The sequence below is a fragment of the Myotis myotis genome, unplaced genomic scaffold (assembly GCF_014108235.1).
Source record: "Myotis myotis isolate mMyoMyo1 unplaced genomic scaffold, mMyoMyo1.p scaffold_m19_p_14, whole genome shotgun sequence".
Lineage (NCBI taxonomy): Eukaryota > Metazoa > Chordata > Mammalia > Chiroptera > Vespertilionidae > Myotis > Myotis myotis.
This window is the reverse complement of record NW_023416318.1, coordinates 29,251,487-29,267,527: the sequence shown is the minus strand read 5'-3', so window position 1 is coordinate 29,267,527 and position 16,041 is coordinate 29,251,487. Positions and strand designations below refer to the sequence as shown.

Genomic DNA, 16,041 nt, shown 5'->3' with positions numbered 1-16,041 from the left:
ATGGTGATTGCTCAATTATGATAGTTGGTAAAGCATTTGGAATTCTCTATAAGATTTTATTTGATGTAATTCTCAAACTTTTATTTGCCCTGAGAATTAGCTTTTTAAACTTCTGATTAAAGTATAATGCACTTAAAGAAAAGTATACAGATCATTAATATATACCCAATGAATTAATGTAACCAGCACCTAGATAAAAATTTTTTAAAATATTTATTTATTTATGTATGTATGTATGTATGTATGTATGTAAGGTATACCTTAAAAAAATTACTAGGACCCAGAAGCTTTCTCATGCCCCTTTCCAGTTGCTATTCTCCTCTATCCCAAAGATAACTGTTATCCTGCATTCATAGATTAGGTTTGTTGCCTGATACTGAACGTTTTATTACATAAGAGTATGTAGTGTATACTCTTTCAGTCTGGCTTCTTCCATTCAACATTATATTTGTAGTATTCATCTGTGTTATATGTAATTGTAACCTCTCTTTTTTTTATTGCTTTTGAGTATTGTGTGAATATATATTATATATTTATTCTTAATGCTTATGAGCACTTGGGTAGTTTTAAGTATTTGGCTATCATAGTGCTGCTATAAACTTTCTTATATGTGTCTTTTGGTAAACATGCATGCATTCCTATTGGGTATATACCTAGAAGGGAAATTACTGGGTCATAGGTTATGTTCAGTTTTAAAAGATCCTGCTAAACAGTTTTCAGTGTTTGTCCCAAATTCCACTCCTCTCAGCACTATGTTTATGATTATTACAGTTACTCCACAAACTTGCCCATCTTTGTATTTTCTTTTTTTCCCCAATTACAGTTTACATTCAATATTATTCTGTATTTGCTTCAAATGTACAGACAGCATAGTGATAAGATAATCATACACTTTATAAAGTAGTCTCCAATATTTCAAGTACCCACCTGGTACATGGTTATTACAGTGTTATCAACTGTATTCCCTATGCTGTAATCTACATCTCTGTGACTATTCTAGAACTACCAATTTATACTCCTTAATCTCTTCACCTTTTTTTTTTGTTTAATTTTAGTCGTTTGGGTGATTTTAAATTGCTTTCCTTTGATCGTTACATTGAGTACCTTCTTTTTATGTTTATAGTCTTAATCAAATGTCTATTCAGGTTTTTTTCCCCCTCCTATTTCTCTGTGTGGTTATCTGTCTTTTTCTTACTGATTTATAGAAGTGCTTTAATATGTTCTGAATATTAGTTCTCTATTGGATACATACCGCTTTTTCTACCTTTTGGCGCTTTCCTTTTTACTTTCTTGAGAGCTTGTTTGGAGGTTCTAGCAGGGGAGCGCAGCTACTCGTATACCCTTGACTGAAGACCGGTCCTCTCCTCGGGGGGGGGGGGGGGGGGGGGGGGGGGGAAGGTCGTCCTCTTCGACCGAGCGTGCAGCTTCGGGAGGGACGCACATGGATCGGTGAGGGAGGAGGGGAACACCCGCCTAGCCAGCCAGATCAGCCGAATCAACCCTGGCGATCAATGGGGTGACAGATGTCGCAGCCAGATCGCCCTCACATCCCCTTTTTACTTTCTTAATGATACCTTCCAATGAAGGGAAATTTTTTATTTTACTATAGTTCAATTTCTTAATTTATGTATTTTTAAATATATTTTTATTGATTTCAGAGAGGAAGGGAGAAGGAGAGAGAGATAGAAACATCAATAATGAAAGAGAATCATTGATCGGCTGCCTCCTACAGACCTCCTGCTGGGGATTGAGCCTGCAACCCGGGCATGTGTTGTTGGTTGGAATTGAACCCGGGACTCTTCAGTTCCCAGGCTGACGCTCTATCCACTGAGCCAGACCAGCTAGGGCCAGTTTCTTAATTTATGGATGTGCTTTATGTATCCTGTTGAATAAATCTTTTCCTATTCTAGGGTCAAGCTTTTTCTTACCTTAGGTAGTTTTGGTTTACATTCTTAGGTAAAGTATTTTTTTGGCCACTGAGTTTTACCTTCATCATTCTCTAAGGTGCAAACCTCTTTGTTGCCTTCAGGTTCAGCAGAGTTTGGAGAAGATTTCTAAACTGGAGCAGGAAAAAGAACATTGGATGTTGGAAGCACAGTTAGCCAAAATCAAGTTGGAGAAAGAAAACCAGCGAATTGCAGACAAGCTGAAGAGTACGAGTAGTGGGCAAGTGGCTGGGCAGGCCCAGGAGAATGCCTCTGTGGTGAATGCTTCAGACCAGGAAGAAACAGCTAAGGCTGTGTCGGAGCCAGTTCACAGTACCAGTGAGGTAAGTGCTGTCTTTAAAAAAAAAAATGTTAATTGGTAAGGATCTAACCTAGTGTTTAGTGTTAATCATCTAAATTACATGTTTGTTTATAATAGGAATAATCCATGTGCTTTAGAAAAAGCAGGTTGGTAAGCAGATGCCTCCATCAAAAAGCATCTCCAATGCCCTGACCTGTGGTGTGCAGCGCGCTGTAGGATCAGAGAGTCTCTGGAGGGCTTAGGGAGGACCTCACAGAAGAGGTAGCATGAGTGTGTTTCAAAAGTGAGCAGGAATCCAGCAGGAGAGGACTATTTCAGGCCTAGAGAAGGGGCTCATCACGGAACTGTCTTTCCCTTTGCACATAGCAGATTCCTGCCAAAAATGATCTGGAGACAATAGATAAAAATAAGGAGCTTTTTCGCCCTGGCAGGGTAGCTCAGTTGATTAGAGTATTGTCCTGTTATGCCAAGATTGCAGGTTCGATCCCTGGTAAGGGCACATACAAGAATCAACCAATGAATGCATAAATAAGTGGAACAACAAATTGATGTTTCCCTCTGCCTTCCTCTCTCTAAAATTAACCAATAGATTTTTTTTAAAAAAAGGGCATGGCATTTTCTGTCTTCCTTATGTTTCTGCTTTTTAGCTTTTCTTATTCTTCCCTCTCATTTAAGGTACAGTTGAGATTGCCACATTTACCACCACATTTTCCATGATTTTGGATATGGTCTTTGATGGTCAGGACATGGTTGGCCTCCGTTCATTTTTCATAGGATTGGACCTGTTCCTTTCCTTTAGTTGCTTTCAATCTAATGGAGTAGAACTTGGATAAACATCTGTAAGAGGAGCTGTGTGCTGTCCCACATTCTCAGACCATAACTGGGGAGTGAGAGGGTGAGGCCAGAGAGCAGAATGGATGCCAAATGTAGTCACATTTGAATATATAAAAGTAAATGATTGGAGTGTTACTGTAAACAGTTTGCAACTGAAAGGGAGAGACTAATTGCTACTCCTGCTTCAGTGAGTAGAAATTATGGCTCTTAAAAAAACAAAAGAAGTCTTATAAAAAAAGACCCTTTAGAGTTAGGTGGGCATAATATTCATTAGCACACATTCAGTTTAGTTGATATGCTGCACACTCTTCAGAGTAATACTCTTAAGGATATTATTCAGAATCTGTGAAAACTTTATTGGGTATCATCTCTGATGAGCAGAATCCTTGAAACTGAGTTTCCAGCAGCTTTAAAGTTATTGTGCCCAAGCACATGAACAGTAACCTTAATCTAGTAATCATGACTATCTTTTATTGTTGTTATTTTCTTGTTACCCTCACCCGAGGATATTTTTTCCATTGATTTTTAGAGAAAGTGGGAGTGTGTGTGTGTGTGTGGGGGGGGGGGGGGGTGTCAGAGAGAGAGAGAGAGAGAGAGAGTGAGAGAGAGAGAAAGAAAGAAATAGAAACATCAGTATGAGAGAGACATGACTGGGGCAAGGGATCGAACCTGCAACACAGGTACGTGCTCTTGACTGGGAATTGAACCTGTGACTCTTTGGTGTGAGGGCCATTGCTCTGTCCACTGAGCCACGCCAGCCAGAGCATGACTATCTGTTTTTGAAGTCTTAATCCATAAAAAACCAAGCTTAGCTTTAAAAGCCTGGCAGCACTTTAATGTGTCTAAAATTACATTTGCATTGATTTAAATATGAAATGAATATTTATTGATATAACAACATTGTATCAAATATGTATTTCTTTTGTCTTTTTTTGAATTTTCAGCCAGTTTTTTTTTTCTCCCATGTGTTTTTTTATTTTCTGTTTGGAATATTCTGTTATGATGGTCACCATCTCAGCTACTGCTTTGGAAATAAGTACAGAAATGACAACGGGAGTCAGAAGCTCTTGTCTCTTCCCAGTTTGTTGGTTTCGGTGATGAAAATGACTAACAGCGTTTTGTTAAAGGAAATAGTGATGATGATCATCCATTACCACCTCATGGCAGAAATAGCAAATGTGGTTGGTTACCTATCCGCAGGTACTGCTTCCTTGCAGTAAAACACAATCCAAGAGTGACCTAGTACTCCAGGCCCAGTGTGCTTTAAAAGTATGAACTGAGAAGAGAAAGTATTGCATTGTTTAAATTGTTGTGTTGGAAATGTAAACAGTCTATTCTAAAGAATTCTTTTCCTTATGTTCTAGATTGGGGTTTTAACCAGGACTTCTGACATTGAGGTAAAGTGTGCTTGGCATCATGTTGTTTTGTTAGTAGATGTTGGGCTGCATGTTTGTTGACAAAGTCTTACAACAGTCAGCTTTGTCTAAGTGTGTTTTCTGACCATTCTAGCGAATGTGGAACCAGTGTTTTCCCCTCCATCAGTGGATCCATTTGGCTTTTCTCTTTGATTCTATTTCAACTGTCACCAGCAAATTATAGCCTGCTTTGTAAATGTCTCGTTGAATGACTTGACTTGGCAGTTTGACAAGGGGTGGCCATTAGCTCGCTGGCATGCTGGGCGAGGCTGAGAGCCTTTGGCCCTCCCACTGGGCAGGCTGGGAAAGCAGGGCTTTTCAAGGCTTGATGAACAGTGTGCCTGCTAGTTGTGTCCAGCCCTCGAGTGGGTGAACCCAGGTCAGACTTGGCTTGTCACAGAGGTTTGCACATTAGAGTTTTGAAATATTATAAGATGTAACTTTATAAATAAGCATCTTACCACTCATATGGTGAGCTGGTAAATAGAGTTCAAGTTGTTTGTGAAATTCTTTGCTTTCCTTATTGGCCCTATACTTTAGTTAATCTTGAACCTCTGCATATATTTTTTAACTGAATTCAATAGTGTGTCATTGCTAGAGTAACTAGAAGAAATACTAGTCTGGGACAAGGCTCGTAACTGTTCATTATAGAAGTAGTTTAATTTGTTAGCATCTTTTAAGAGCATTAGAGCCTGATTTAAGATAATGTTGGGGGGGAAAGAATGTTCAGATTTTAGAGGTTCCAATACATGTTCCCTTTTCCTTGTCTTCTTCCAGTTAGAGGAGGACATAGGAATCAGACAGATGGAAATTTTGAAAGTCAGGTTTGTGGCTAATGAAGCAATGGAGGGACTTGGTGCCAGGGCTTCCCAATACCTCACTTCTGCTCTGTTTTCTTTTTTTTTTAATATATTTTATTGATTTCCTACAGAGAGGAAGGGAGAGAGATAGAGAGTCAAAAACATCGATGAGAGAGAAACATCGATCAGCTGCCTCCTGCACATCCCCCACTGGGGAAGTGCCCGCAACCCAGGTACATGCCCCTGACCGGAATCGAACCTGGGACCCCTCAGTCCGCAGGCCAACGCTCCATCCACCGAGCCAAACCGGTTTTGGCAGCTCTGTTTTCTTGAAGCTATAGCTTCATTCTGAGTTAGGTAGGGTGTTGAAAAAAGAAATTTGGAACCTGGCTGTGGTGGCTCACTGGTTGAGTGTCGACCTATGAACCAGGAGGTCATGGTTTGATTCCTGGTCAGGGCTTATGCCTGGATTTCGGGCTCGATCCCCAGTGTGGGGCATACAGGAGGCAGCCAATCAGTAATTCTCTTTCATCATTGATGTTTCTATCTTTCACCCTCTCCCTTCTTCTCTGAAATCAATAAAAATATATTTTTAAAAAAAAAGGAAATTTGGAGTATTCATTTGCCTGCCCTGTCTGAAGTTTCTTTGAGGGGTAAGAAAACTATGCTCCCCCATCAAATTTCAAATAAAAATGTACAAAATATTGTCTCTTCTGTATCCTAAAGTGATGTTAATTTTTTTTTCTAGAACTGCTTCATCTCAGTGGCATTCATTTAATTTGTTATGTATGCTCTATTTAGGTTCCAGATGTGGAATCTCGTGAAGACCTAATTAAAAATCACTACATGGCAAGGATAGTGGAACTGACGTCTCAGCTACAGCTGGCTGACAGTAAGTCAGTGCATTTTTATGCTGAGGTGAGTGGAGAGTTAATTAGATTTGGTGGTTTGTTCCTAACCCCTTCAGGAATTAGGTCACTGTCCTGTCTCCTGCTCTTCACTAGAAGAGAGAGGTCAGTATCTATTCATCCATGAATTTGGTTGGAGTTTGTCTTGATTGGTCTACATACCAACCAAAAATTTTCATTTCAGTAAATACAGGACTGATTTGTCATTTCTAAGTTACTAAACCATTATTGAGACTTATAGGTAGCTTTTCTGATGGTCATGCATGTTTTGGAATATTATTATTATAGATTACTTGTTTTAGATAATTATAGACAGTTATTGGCCAAAAAATTTTCGTATATGGAAATTAAAAAATAAAATATGCCCTTTTCCTTTTATTAAAAAGTACTTTCCAATTTTTGAGTGACAATTTGTTGAAATTAGTTTCTGTGATAAAAATATAACCTTTTCCAACCTTTAAAAGGTATAAAATCTTACTTTTTGTTATAGTTTCTTCTTTCCTCACTAAATAATTCATTCTCTTAAGAGAATTGGAAAAACACTATGTAAGATAATCAATAAGATTATACACAATTCATAGATTAGAAGGGGAGAAAATGAAGGAAGAAGGTACTGCTATCAAAGAGTAAGAAACAAATGATAAGGTAGACTGAATGTTGCTCAACATATAAGAATACCTGTAAGGTCTCCGAATTAAAAGGTCAGCTGTAGATGTCAAATAGAGAATTATAATGCTGTAATTGTTAAAGAAACTAAAAAAAACAAAACAAAACAAAAACAACAACAACATCCTTTACTGGAACTGACTGTGATTTTCGCCAGTAACTATGGAGATGGAGAAGTTGATGGGTGGCCAGTTGCTTGGCTTGTTTCCTGCTAAAATAAATGATGTGCCTCTCAGTGTTGTTCACAAACAACCATTACATACCTGTTTAATGAGTGGATCAACAGTGACAGCTTGCAGGGCTCTAGAAAATGCGAGGGCAACAGACTGGATGACTTACAGCAGAACTGCTGGAGTACTGACCACCTGAGCCTGCGGTGCAGCACACAGTCATGTCCTTATCTGGATCCCTAACCGCCTTCTGAGCTGGTGTCCCTGATGTGATTGTTATCTTCATGAGGCCTCCTACCTTGTAAAACTCTCTCCCTCTTTTTCAGGTTTAGTGCTTGAGCACAAACTAGTAGATGTTTGGTTAACAGAGGGTGGTTGGCTGAGCTTTCCTGAAATGAGTGGGGATTTTTGAGGCAGTTTTATTTCCAAGAGACTTGTTTGTTTTAGTAGACGTCTTCAGCACAACTGTGATACAAGAATTTTTAAATTGTCCTAGTTTTTCCTCATTTGTAAACAGGAAGTGGTGTCCCCCTATGACTTTACTGGAATGATTCCTCTGAGCATCAGATGTCAACACAGCATTCAAATGTGTCTCAATAGATTCTCCTTGACAGTCTTTTGGCCTTACCAGAAAGTTTAGTGATCCTTTTAATGGCACACCCTCTTTAAACAAGAGAGTGAAATTGATTTTTCCTTTTTTCTTCTGTCTCTGGATAGCCTAGGTTTGGTAAAACCCCCAAAGAAAGTAGCCGAGACCTTTACATTCCTGCCCTAACTTTTATTCTTTTTTTTCATATAGATAAAGCATAATCTGTAGAGCAGGACTGAAAAGCGTTTATTGTTCCTGTAATGTGGTCTTTAGTAAAAGACTTAAAACACAAGAAAAGTATCTTAGGATCTATATTGCCTGGTCAGACATGATTGATAATGTTTGAAATAACCACTTCCTTTTTGTCCAGTCTGAGTCTAAATGAATCCTGGGTAAATGTAAAAACTTCTTATGTTTTTTGCAACCACTGGTCGTTGGATTAGAGCTAGGAAAAAACATTGATGAGCTTGGTTAGTAGACATTCTGTTTCCTTTTTAAATGATGAAAGTGACCTTAGCAGTATTTTTTTCTGATATATCTTCTTGGGCAAAGGAAACGAAACAAAAAAATAAATAAACGGAACTACATCAATCTATTTATTCTTGAGGCTGTCTTAGAAAATAAATTTTGGATATTTAGTTCATTTTATCTAAATTGGATTACCTTCTTTCTCCATAAGATGCATTTATATTTATTGTGAAAAGATTTCATTCTAAAAGAGAATTGGAGGATATGAGATGGGGAGTTTCACATATGGGTTGTCAGGTAAACTAAATTTAAAGACTGAAAGAGTGATTTCTCATAAACACCTGATTTATAGAAAACGGAAACAACCTTCGATCAATGAACCTCCACCAAGAGCTTCTCCCCATCCTCAAGACAATGAAGTTTGTGCTTGGACTGTAGCTTCCTACTTCCTCTTTGCTCCAAATCCTCAGTGAACTCACCTGTAGCTTACTATAGTTTCCATGTCCCGAATTGCAATTTCTCTGTGGTTACCAAAGAGACTCAATTTTTGGTCCTTGGAGCTTGCCTCAGTTTACCTCTTATATTTACGTTGACACTAGAAAAGTCTGTGGAATCTGTAGTGATGTCTTATTTCATTATTGATATGGCTTCTTGGTGCCATATCTCTGTTTCTTGTTCAGTGCTGCTGGATTTTATACATTTAAAATATTCAGTAATAAATGTTTTTGGTTTTATTTAAGCATGATGAGAGTTGGGCCACATCTTCCTTATGTGTATTCTAGTGTCTGGTACAAGGCCTGTAGGTATTCTGAAGATATTTGGGGAAATGAGGGAGGAAGGGCTTTGGTTTAGGAGATTCTTTTATAATAATCTTGTTTGAAGTAAATTTGCTTTCGGGAAATGCCCCCTGTGATAATGAAATGCTTTCTGATTTAACAGTGCCGAGCACTCTCTAAAAGACTGGCCTTGGCTGAAAAGTCCAAGGAGACCCTGGCAGAGGAGATGAAAGCAGCCAGTCAGAAAATCAGCAGACTTCAGGTGAGTTCATAAGTGCTACCTAAGCAGTTTTCATAGGTTTATTTCATTCAAAGTTCTTGGGCAGCAAAGTCAGCATTTTCTTTCTAAAGTAGTGGCATTCGACCTCTAGACACACATTTTCCTAACCATGTTGTTTCTAACTCATTTTAAAGTAACATCTTACTTATGTAAGGCAAAAAGTGGGTGTGTTGTTTGTTTCTCTGAGTTGATTTTAATTTTAAATAGTTTTGTAGTCAACATGTCTTTCTTTTTTTTTTTTTTTTTTTTTTTTTTTTTAAAGTATATATTTTATTGATTTTTTACAGAGAGGAAGGGAGAGAGATAGAGAGTTAGAAACATCGATGAGAGAGAAACATCGATCAGCTGCCTCCTGCACATCTCCTACTGGGGATATGCCCGCAACCCAGGTACATGCCCTTGACCGGAATCGAACCTGGGACCTTTCAGTCCGCAGGCCAACGCTCTATCCACTGAGCCAAACCGGTTTTGGCAATGTCTTTCTTTGGTAAGTAAAATTACTTTTACTTTCATAAATAAGAAGATAATCCGTTATACAAACAACACTTTTAGCTGAATATTAGCTGTCATTATCCACTTTAAATGAAGTATGGAGTATATGCAGTAGTTAACGCAAATAGTTACATCTCTCTATTCTATACCCTTCATGCAACTTCTTTACATTTTTTAACTTCCCAAAATTTCCAACACGATTTCAAAGAATATGATAAATGATGGGATATTTTAGCCACAAAGTGTCACTTTCTCTGAGTCAACAGAATATTTATCTGCTTATGTCAAAGTTGCCAATTATGGATTTAAATACTGGTATTTACTGTATTTTACAGAAGCACTGAGCATATTTCATGTTTTCATTCCATATATATGGTGGTATGATTCACAACATGTCAATATGAAAGCATTTCTTTAAATACTACTTATTTACCCATTGGTCTTTCTCTCTTCCTCCCTGCTAATCCCTGTCCTATTATTTTTATTCTGTTTCTTCTCTTTACTGTTTCATAAAATTGACCTAAACCGAAAGGTAGGGCTGCAAAATATTTCCCCTTACTCCTTTGTTTTAAACCCTTGTTTCCAGAAAACTTTTATTAAATATAAACATGATACAGGCAAAGAATAAACACATTAGCACAGCAACACCCACTTCCTCTGGTTTCAGATTAGTTTATTAGATTAGCTGGGAGCACAGGATTAGAGTTTAAGGGGCTGAAGTGAGCCCGAGAGATGGAACGAGAGAGGAAGGTGCCTCTTTCAAACATCCTATCTAGAGGGCTCTGGGCCATCCAACTCTGGGATGGTGCTAGAGAAGGACTCCCCACGTCACCAAAGGCTCGGGAAAACCTTCGGGAACTTGAAAAGATCAAGCAGCTTGCTTCTTTTTTTGTGACAGTTTTACACCTTGCATAGAAGGATATGCTTTTATTTTTGTAGACATTTGGAAGGCTGAGAAAAACTTTTCCCCCATTTCTTTTAACTTTGTTCTCTTGTTAGGCCTTTGGCTTAACCTTCATACTAATTGATCATATAGATTATTTAGATAAGTTGCTTTTTCCAAAAAATTTTTTTAAATAAATTACAAAAGCTTCAGAGTGGTGTGGCTAATGGGGTTTTGAATTTTTGTTTCTCTTTTTCCCTGCCATTTAGGATGAACTGACAACTACCAAGAGGAGTTATGAGGGTCAGTTAAGTATGATGAGTGACCACCTGTGCAGCATGAATGAGACACTGTCTAAACAGAGAGAAGAGATTGACATACTGAAGATGTCCAGTAAGGTAAGGGAGGGGAGGGGGCAGGCTCTCTACAATAGAATATTTAACATATTTAATATAAGATATTTTATTGCAAAAAAAAAAGATATTTCATTGCTGTGCATTTCAGGACCAAAAGGTTAAGAGATTTAAAGTGTTTAGAAACTATATATATATATATGAAACTTGTCCTCTTATCTAAAAGTAAAATTAAGTTTCTTTGGCTGAGTTATAAGTTGACAGAAGACCTGACTTCTAAGGCCCTGATACTGTGTCCTTTGTTTTTTGGCATTTCTGCTACTGTTTTATAGTTTCAGGGGACTCTTAGGAGGTTTATGATGGGGCTTGCTCTTTTTTATATGAATCTAAAATGGTGCTGTTGAATAATAACCCTCTTTAGCAAATTTATTCTCATATATATCTATATAAACCTAAGAATGTCTTGTCCTTTTAATTCCAAAATGTTTCTTTGAATTAATTTCATATAGAGCCTCCAGACTGGGGTCAAGTGGCTATTGGCATTATTTTTATGTTGAAACTCATGTCCACCTATCATGAAAAGTAGCATTCAGGGGCCCAGGACTTGGTTCCATGCATCATCTCAGATGCTTAGCACGTTTCGGTAACTCAGACAATACTGTAGCACCACCAGCCTGGTACTGTCTTCAGCCTGCGCTCTTTGAAATTCACGGCTTCCCTTATTGATTTAGCGAGCGGTTATTGCGTTCCTGCTATGTGCTGGCACTGGGAAGGAAATAGAGATGCACAAACCATCGCTTTATTTTAGCATCTGCTAGTGGTGGTGCAGGGCAGCATTCTGCTTAGTTAGCGTCTCCTTGGGAAATGTATCACGGTAATGTATTGGAGTCTGTGTTCTCAGAGTAGTTTCGTGATGGCCTCTGGCTACCTCAGAAAGTGTCTATGATGCTTTTCTGGGACATCATGTGATGAATGTAACCATCCAATGTGGCTTTGATTATGGATTTCCTGTTACTTGTGCTTCAGGAAACTTGAGCTCTTGGAGATATAGGGGGTGGGGGTTGGTCCTCTTGAAGAATGCCTCCTTTAACCCTTTTGGCCTCTTGATGTTGTAGCTGGGCAATAGCTAGCTCATGTAGAGAGTACATACATTAGTATGAGTAATATGAGGAAGCCTGTTTGGCACCCAACACATGAAAGAAAGTAGCAGGGGAACTTCAGACTCCAGAGTTGTGGAAGGCATGTGGTTCTGAATGCAGAAAGGTTCATGTTGAGTACAGGAGAGCTCTTTGCAGCTACCCTTGAGGTTAGGGAATTTTCAAGCCCTCTCAGAACTTTTAAATCTAGTCCTTAAAATACCTGTCATTAATAAAACACTGAGTTAGAGATCCTTCTTCATTTTGTAGTATATATTGTTAACCTTTCTTTGATTATTCTATGATCCCTATTGCTTTTTCTCTCTCCCTATCCATTAGTAATTCAGATTGCCAAGGCATTATCTTATGGCAGAGTTGACTTTGTCTCTACTGGATACCAAGTAAACATCCTGAAACCATTTGCTTGCTATTATCTTGCTTTTACTGTTTGTATTCTGCAAGCATTTCCCACTTACAAGAAAAGAATGTATTTGTATCTAATAGTTAAGTATAGGAATTTAATGAGAATGTTTTTCTAAAAAGTGAACTTCTCCAGAAAGCAAAACTGGAAAGTCCAAATGTCTATATTGTGAGGGAATTGGGAACAAGATATCTTCCCCTCTAGGTTGTTTTCAACCAGTATTTGAACTTCCTTTTGACAGATAATCATTGACATTTGATCTATTAAGACCCTTTAAAGGTATTTGTTTTAAACAACAAAGAAACATGTGTAGGCTAAAATTTTTATTTAGTTTCATGAAATCATAAACTCCCTTGTCTTTGGAACAGAAGGAATATTTGAGGTTTGCTAAATCCAAGATAGCTCTATTTTCTTTATTGCCTGTCCTCAGTCCCCAGGGGGATAAGGGCTCATAAACTTAGAGTGGGGAGTGCTTTGTGATTACTGAATAAAAGTTTGTAATGCAAGGTTATCTCTCCTCTTGGAAACTAAAGTTGTCCAAAGTGAAATATGGCTTCCAGACAGCTTGTTCGTTAAACTATGTGAAATATTTTTCTTGAAGTTTGTGTCCTTATTGTTGATTTTTTTTTCCTTCCTCCCACCTCCCCGCCCCCCCCCCCCCCCGCCCCCGACCCTCCCACAGGGAAATTCTAAAAAGAACAAGAGTCGATAGTTTACACATACCTGGTTGGTGACTTCTTTCCAGAGCTGCTACTGCTGCAGGAGCTGCAGGGCCACGCCTCCACGTCCAGTGCTGGCCGCCTTCCGGAAGCTGGAGCGTTGTTGGACCTAGTAAACTAGTCAGTGTTGTAAATGGCCTTGAAACATTTAAAATATATTTGCAACAATAAGGCAAATACAGAATTTGATGTTGGCAGTAAAATGGAAAACTACACACATACCATGGATATTTTAGGTTTCCTTACGCTGTTTTTACTGTGCACTTTTTAAAATTAGGTTTTAATTTCAGTATGTAAGAACAACAAATATTTTGTATATTTTCAAACTCAATTATATGGTAATCGATTTGGTATCTATGGAATAGATATATGTTTCTGGATAAAATGCTTACATTGTCAAACTCATTACTTCCTGCTATAATTGAAAGCAGTTTTCAGATTCTTTTTGAAGACTTCTCTCTCTCTCTCTCTCTCTCTCTCTCTCTCTCTCTCTCTCTCTCTCTCTCGGAGGGAGTGGGCCTTGCAAATTTCAGATCTCGTGGGTTTATTATCATTGTCTTCAGCTCTTCAGTACTCTCTCTGTGTTGGAATAATAGATTAAGGAATTGATGTCAATAAATTCGTACTTATGTCAAACCTTCAGTCTCTATGAAAATTTGATAAAGGAAACTGAAACCTATTAGAGTAGGCTGTACAAAATTTACCGTAATTGTATGGCTAATCCTCTTTTAAGGCTTTGAGTTTTGCCTTGAGAGGTACTTGTAACCACACTTCAAGCTGGGACCCTGAGCCCTTTCAGCTCTGCTTAGTTATTTTATAAACATTGTATCATTTCAGCATACACCTCAGGGGTGTCTCTCCTGTACATCCATTCCCCGGCCCTCAACATATTGATTGCTCCTTTCTTCTGAGTTGCTTGCACAGGCCCTTTTCACCCCATGTCCAAGTCCCCAGATTAGCTGAGATGTTCCGGAAACCCCTTCCTCTCTATCTCCCAACCACTCTGCCTTCAGCTCCATCTCCCTTGAGCCTTTTTCTCTTGGCAGTTGCTAATCACCCTCCAAAATGCTTTATTAGGGTTTGCCTGAGAGTTTACCACTGGCTTCTCTGTGCTCAGCACTTAAGCCAACCCCTTGGTTTCTGCCCCAGATCCTCCACTGCCTGTCATAGAGGCAGGTCGTTATGCCCTGTCTTAACAGTAATGAAGTGTTTGAATCCTGCTTTGGGGATCTTTGATGAGTCAGCTCAGTCCCATTCTTCCTAGCCCTTCAAGTCCATAGCCCCTTTGCCCTCTTCATGTTCGCAACCTGCCCATTGCCAGTTCTCTATCAGCTGGACCAGCTGTTCCCTGTAGCTGTGCCTAGGTCAGTGATGGAGAACCTTTTGAGCTCGGTGTGTCAGCATTTTGAAAAACCCTAACTTAATTCTGGTGCTGTGTCACATATATAAATTTTTTGATGTTTGCAATCATAATAAAACAAAGACATATTTTTGATATTTATTTTCTATATTTAAATGCCATTTAACAAAGAAAAATCAACCAAAAAAATGAGTTCGCGTGTCACCTCTGACACGCGTGCCATAGGTTCGCCATCACTGGCCTAGGTCCCCGAGTACTGTGAGGGAAACATCTAATAACCTTGCTGGTTACTGCCGTCATAACTTAGGGTTTTTGGACTACTCTTTCTTATACTCCAGACCTCCTACCCCTTTTACCAGAGCATCTTTCTAAAGCATAATCTCTGCAGAACCTGATGGGAAGCCTTCACGTAGCTCCTCATTGCCTGCTGGGCACCATCTAGCAATGGTGTGTACATGTGAGACACGTACAGCCGACCATCTCTCTTTTTTTGTTTGCTTTAATCCTCACAAGAGGAATGCTTAAAGAGAGGAAGGGGGAGGGGAGAGGGAGGGGGAGGGGGAGAGGGAGAGGGAGAGGGAGAGGGAGAGGGAGAGGGAGAGGGAGAGAGAGAGAGAGAGAGAGAGAGAGAGAGAGAGAGAGAGAGAGAGAGAAAAGAGAGAGAAAGATCAATCAGTTACCTTCAGTGCACTCCCTGACTGGGGATGGAGCTGCAACCTGGGCCTCTCCCTGACCGGGAATTGAACTGGAAACCTGTTGGTGCACTGGATGACCCTCCACCACTCTGGCCAGGCTCTCTCATTTGCTCTTCATTCTTTACCATGCATCCTGTGTGCTTTCCCTCTGCCTTTATGAAAACTCTCAGACCTCTAGGTCAGGGAAAGCCTAACTCTTCCTGCACAATGGGCCTGTTTTTCTCTCAGACAATGTGAATCTTGGGGATTATTTCCCTCTTTGTTTTGGTGGCTGAGATTTGTGTCTCTCACCAGCTGTCCAGACACCCCTATTATCCTGGCCCCATGCACCCTCAGGCAGGACTTTGGACTGGTTGGCTATTCTGTGAGGGTCAGTGCATCTTGGGAGGTTTCCTAGGGCTGCGGGACAGGGCAGGACTATAAAGGGTACAGTTGGTTTTCTGGCAAAATTGTCTCTTTTTAACGTAACTGGTAAGAGCTTTGGTCTATTGGCAGAATCCCTTCCCAAAACATATAACCACCACCATTTATTAACCATTTACCATAAGTCAGGCATGGGTAAGACTTGACATGTATTATTTCATTTAAGCCTCTAATAGCTGTTTCTCTCTTGTGTTGTTACTATCCCCATTTTCTAGACAGAAAACTAAGGCTCAGAGAGGCTAAGCAACTTATTCATGGTCACGGTCACACAGCTAATACATGTTGAGCCAGGTTTGAACCAGGTTAATCTGATTCCAGAGCCCGGATTACTCATACTGTAATATGAGCCTTTTGGTTGGGGCATTCAGTTCTGTTCCTCAGGTTCTGTATATTTGGAGGATAAAAC

General features: G+C 39.3%; 1 protein-coding gene across 3 annotated transcripts in view; it reads left to right on the top strand.

The window, feature by feature from the left end:
* PPP1R21 (protein phosphatase 1 regulatory subunit 21) overlaps nucleotides 1-13,793 on the top strand; it is a 56,033-nt gene extending 42,240 nt beyond the window's left edge. For 2 of the 3 annotated variants that reach the window (XM_036334634.1, XM_036334632.1), the window contains 6 exons: nucleotides 2,030-2,269; nucleotides 4,446-4,478; nucleotides 6,098-6,214; nucleotides 9,037-9,135; nucleotides 10,798-10,926; nucleotides 13,121-13,793. In XM_036334634.1, coding sequence (XP_036190527.1) covers nucleotides 2,030-2,269; nucleotides 4,446-4,478; nucleotides 6,098-6,214; nucleotides 9,037-9,135; nucleotides 10,798-10,926; nucleotides 13,121-13,150 — 648 coding nt within the window. In that variant the 3' untranslated portion in view covers nucleotides 13,151-13,793. The remainder of the gene's footprint in view (nucleotides 1-2,029; nucleotides 2,270-4,445; nucleotides 4,479-6,097; nucleotides 6,215-9,036; nucleotides 9,136-10,797; nucleotides 10,927-13,120) is intronic. The other variant, XM_036334633.1, reaches the window with a different exon arrangement.
* Nucleotides 13,794-16,041: the final 2,248 nt, after the last annotated feature.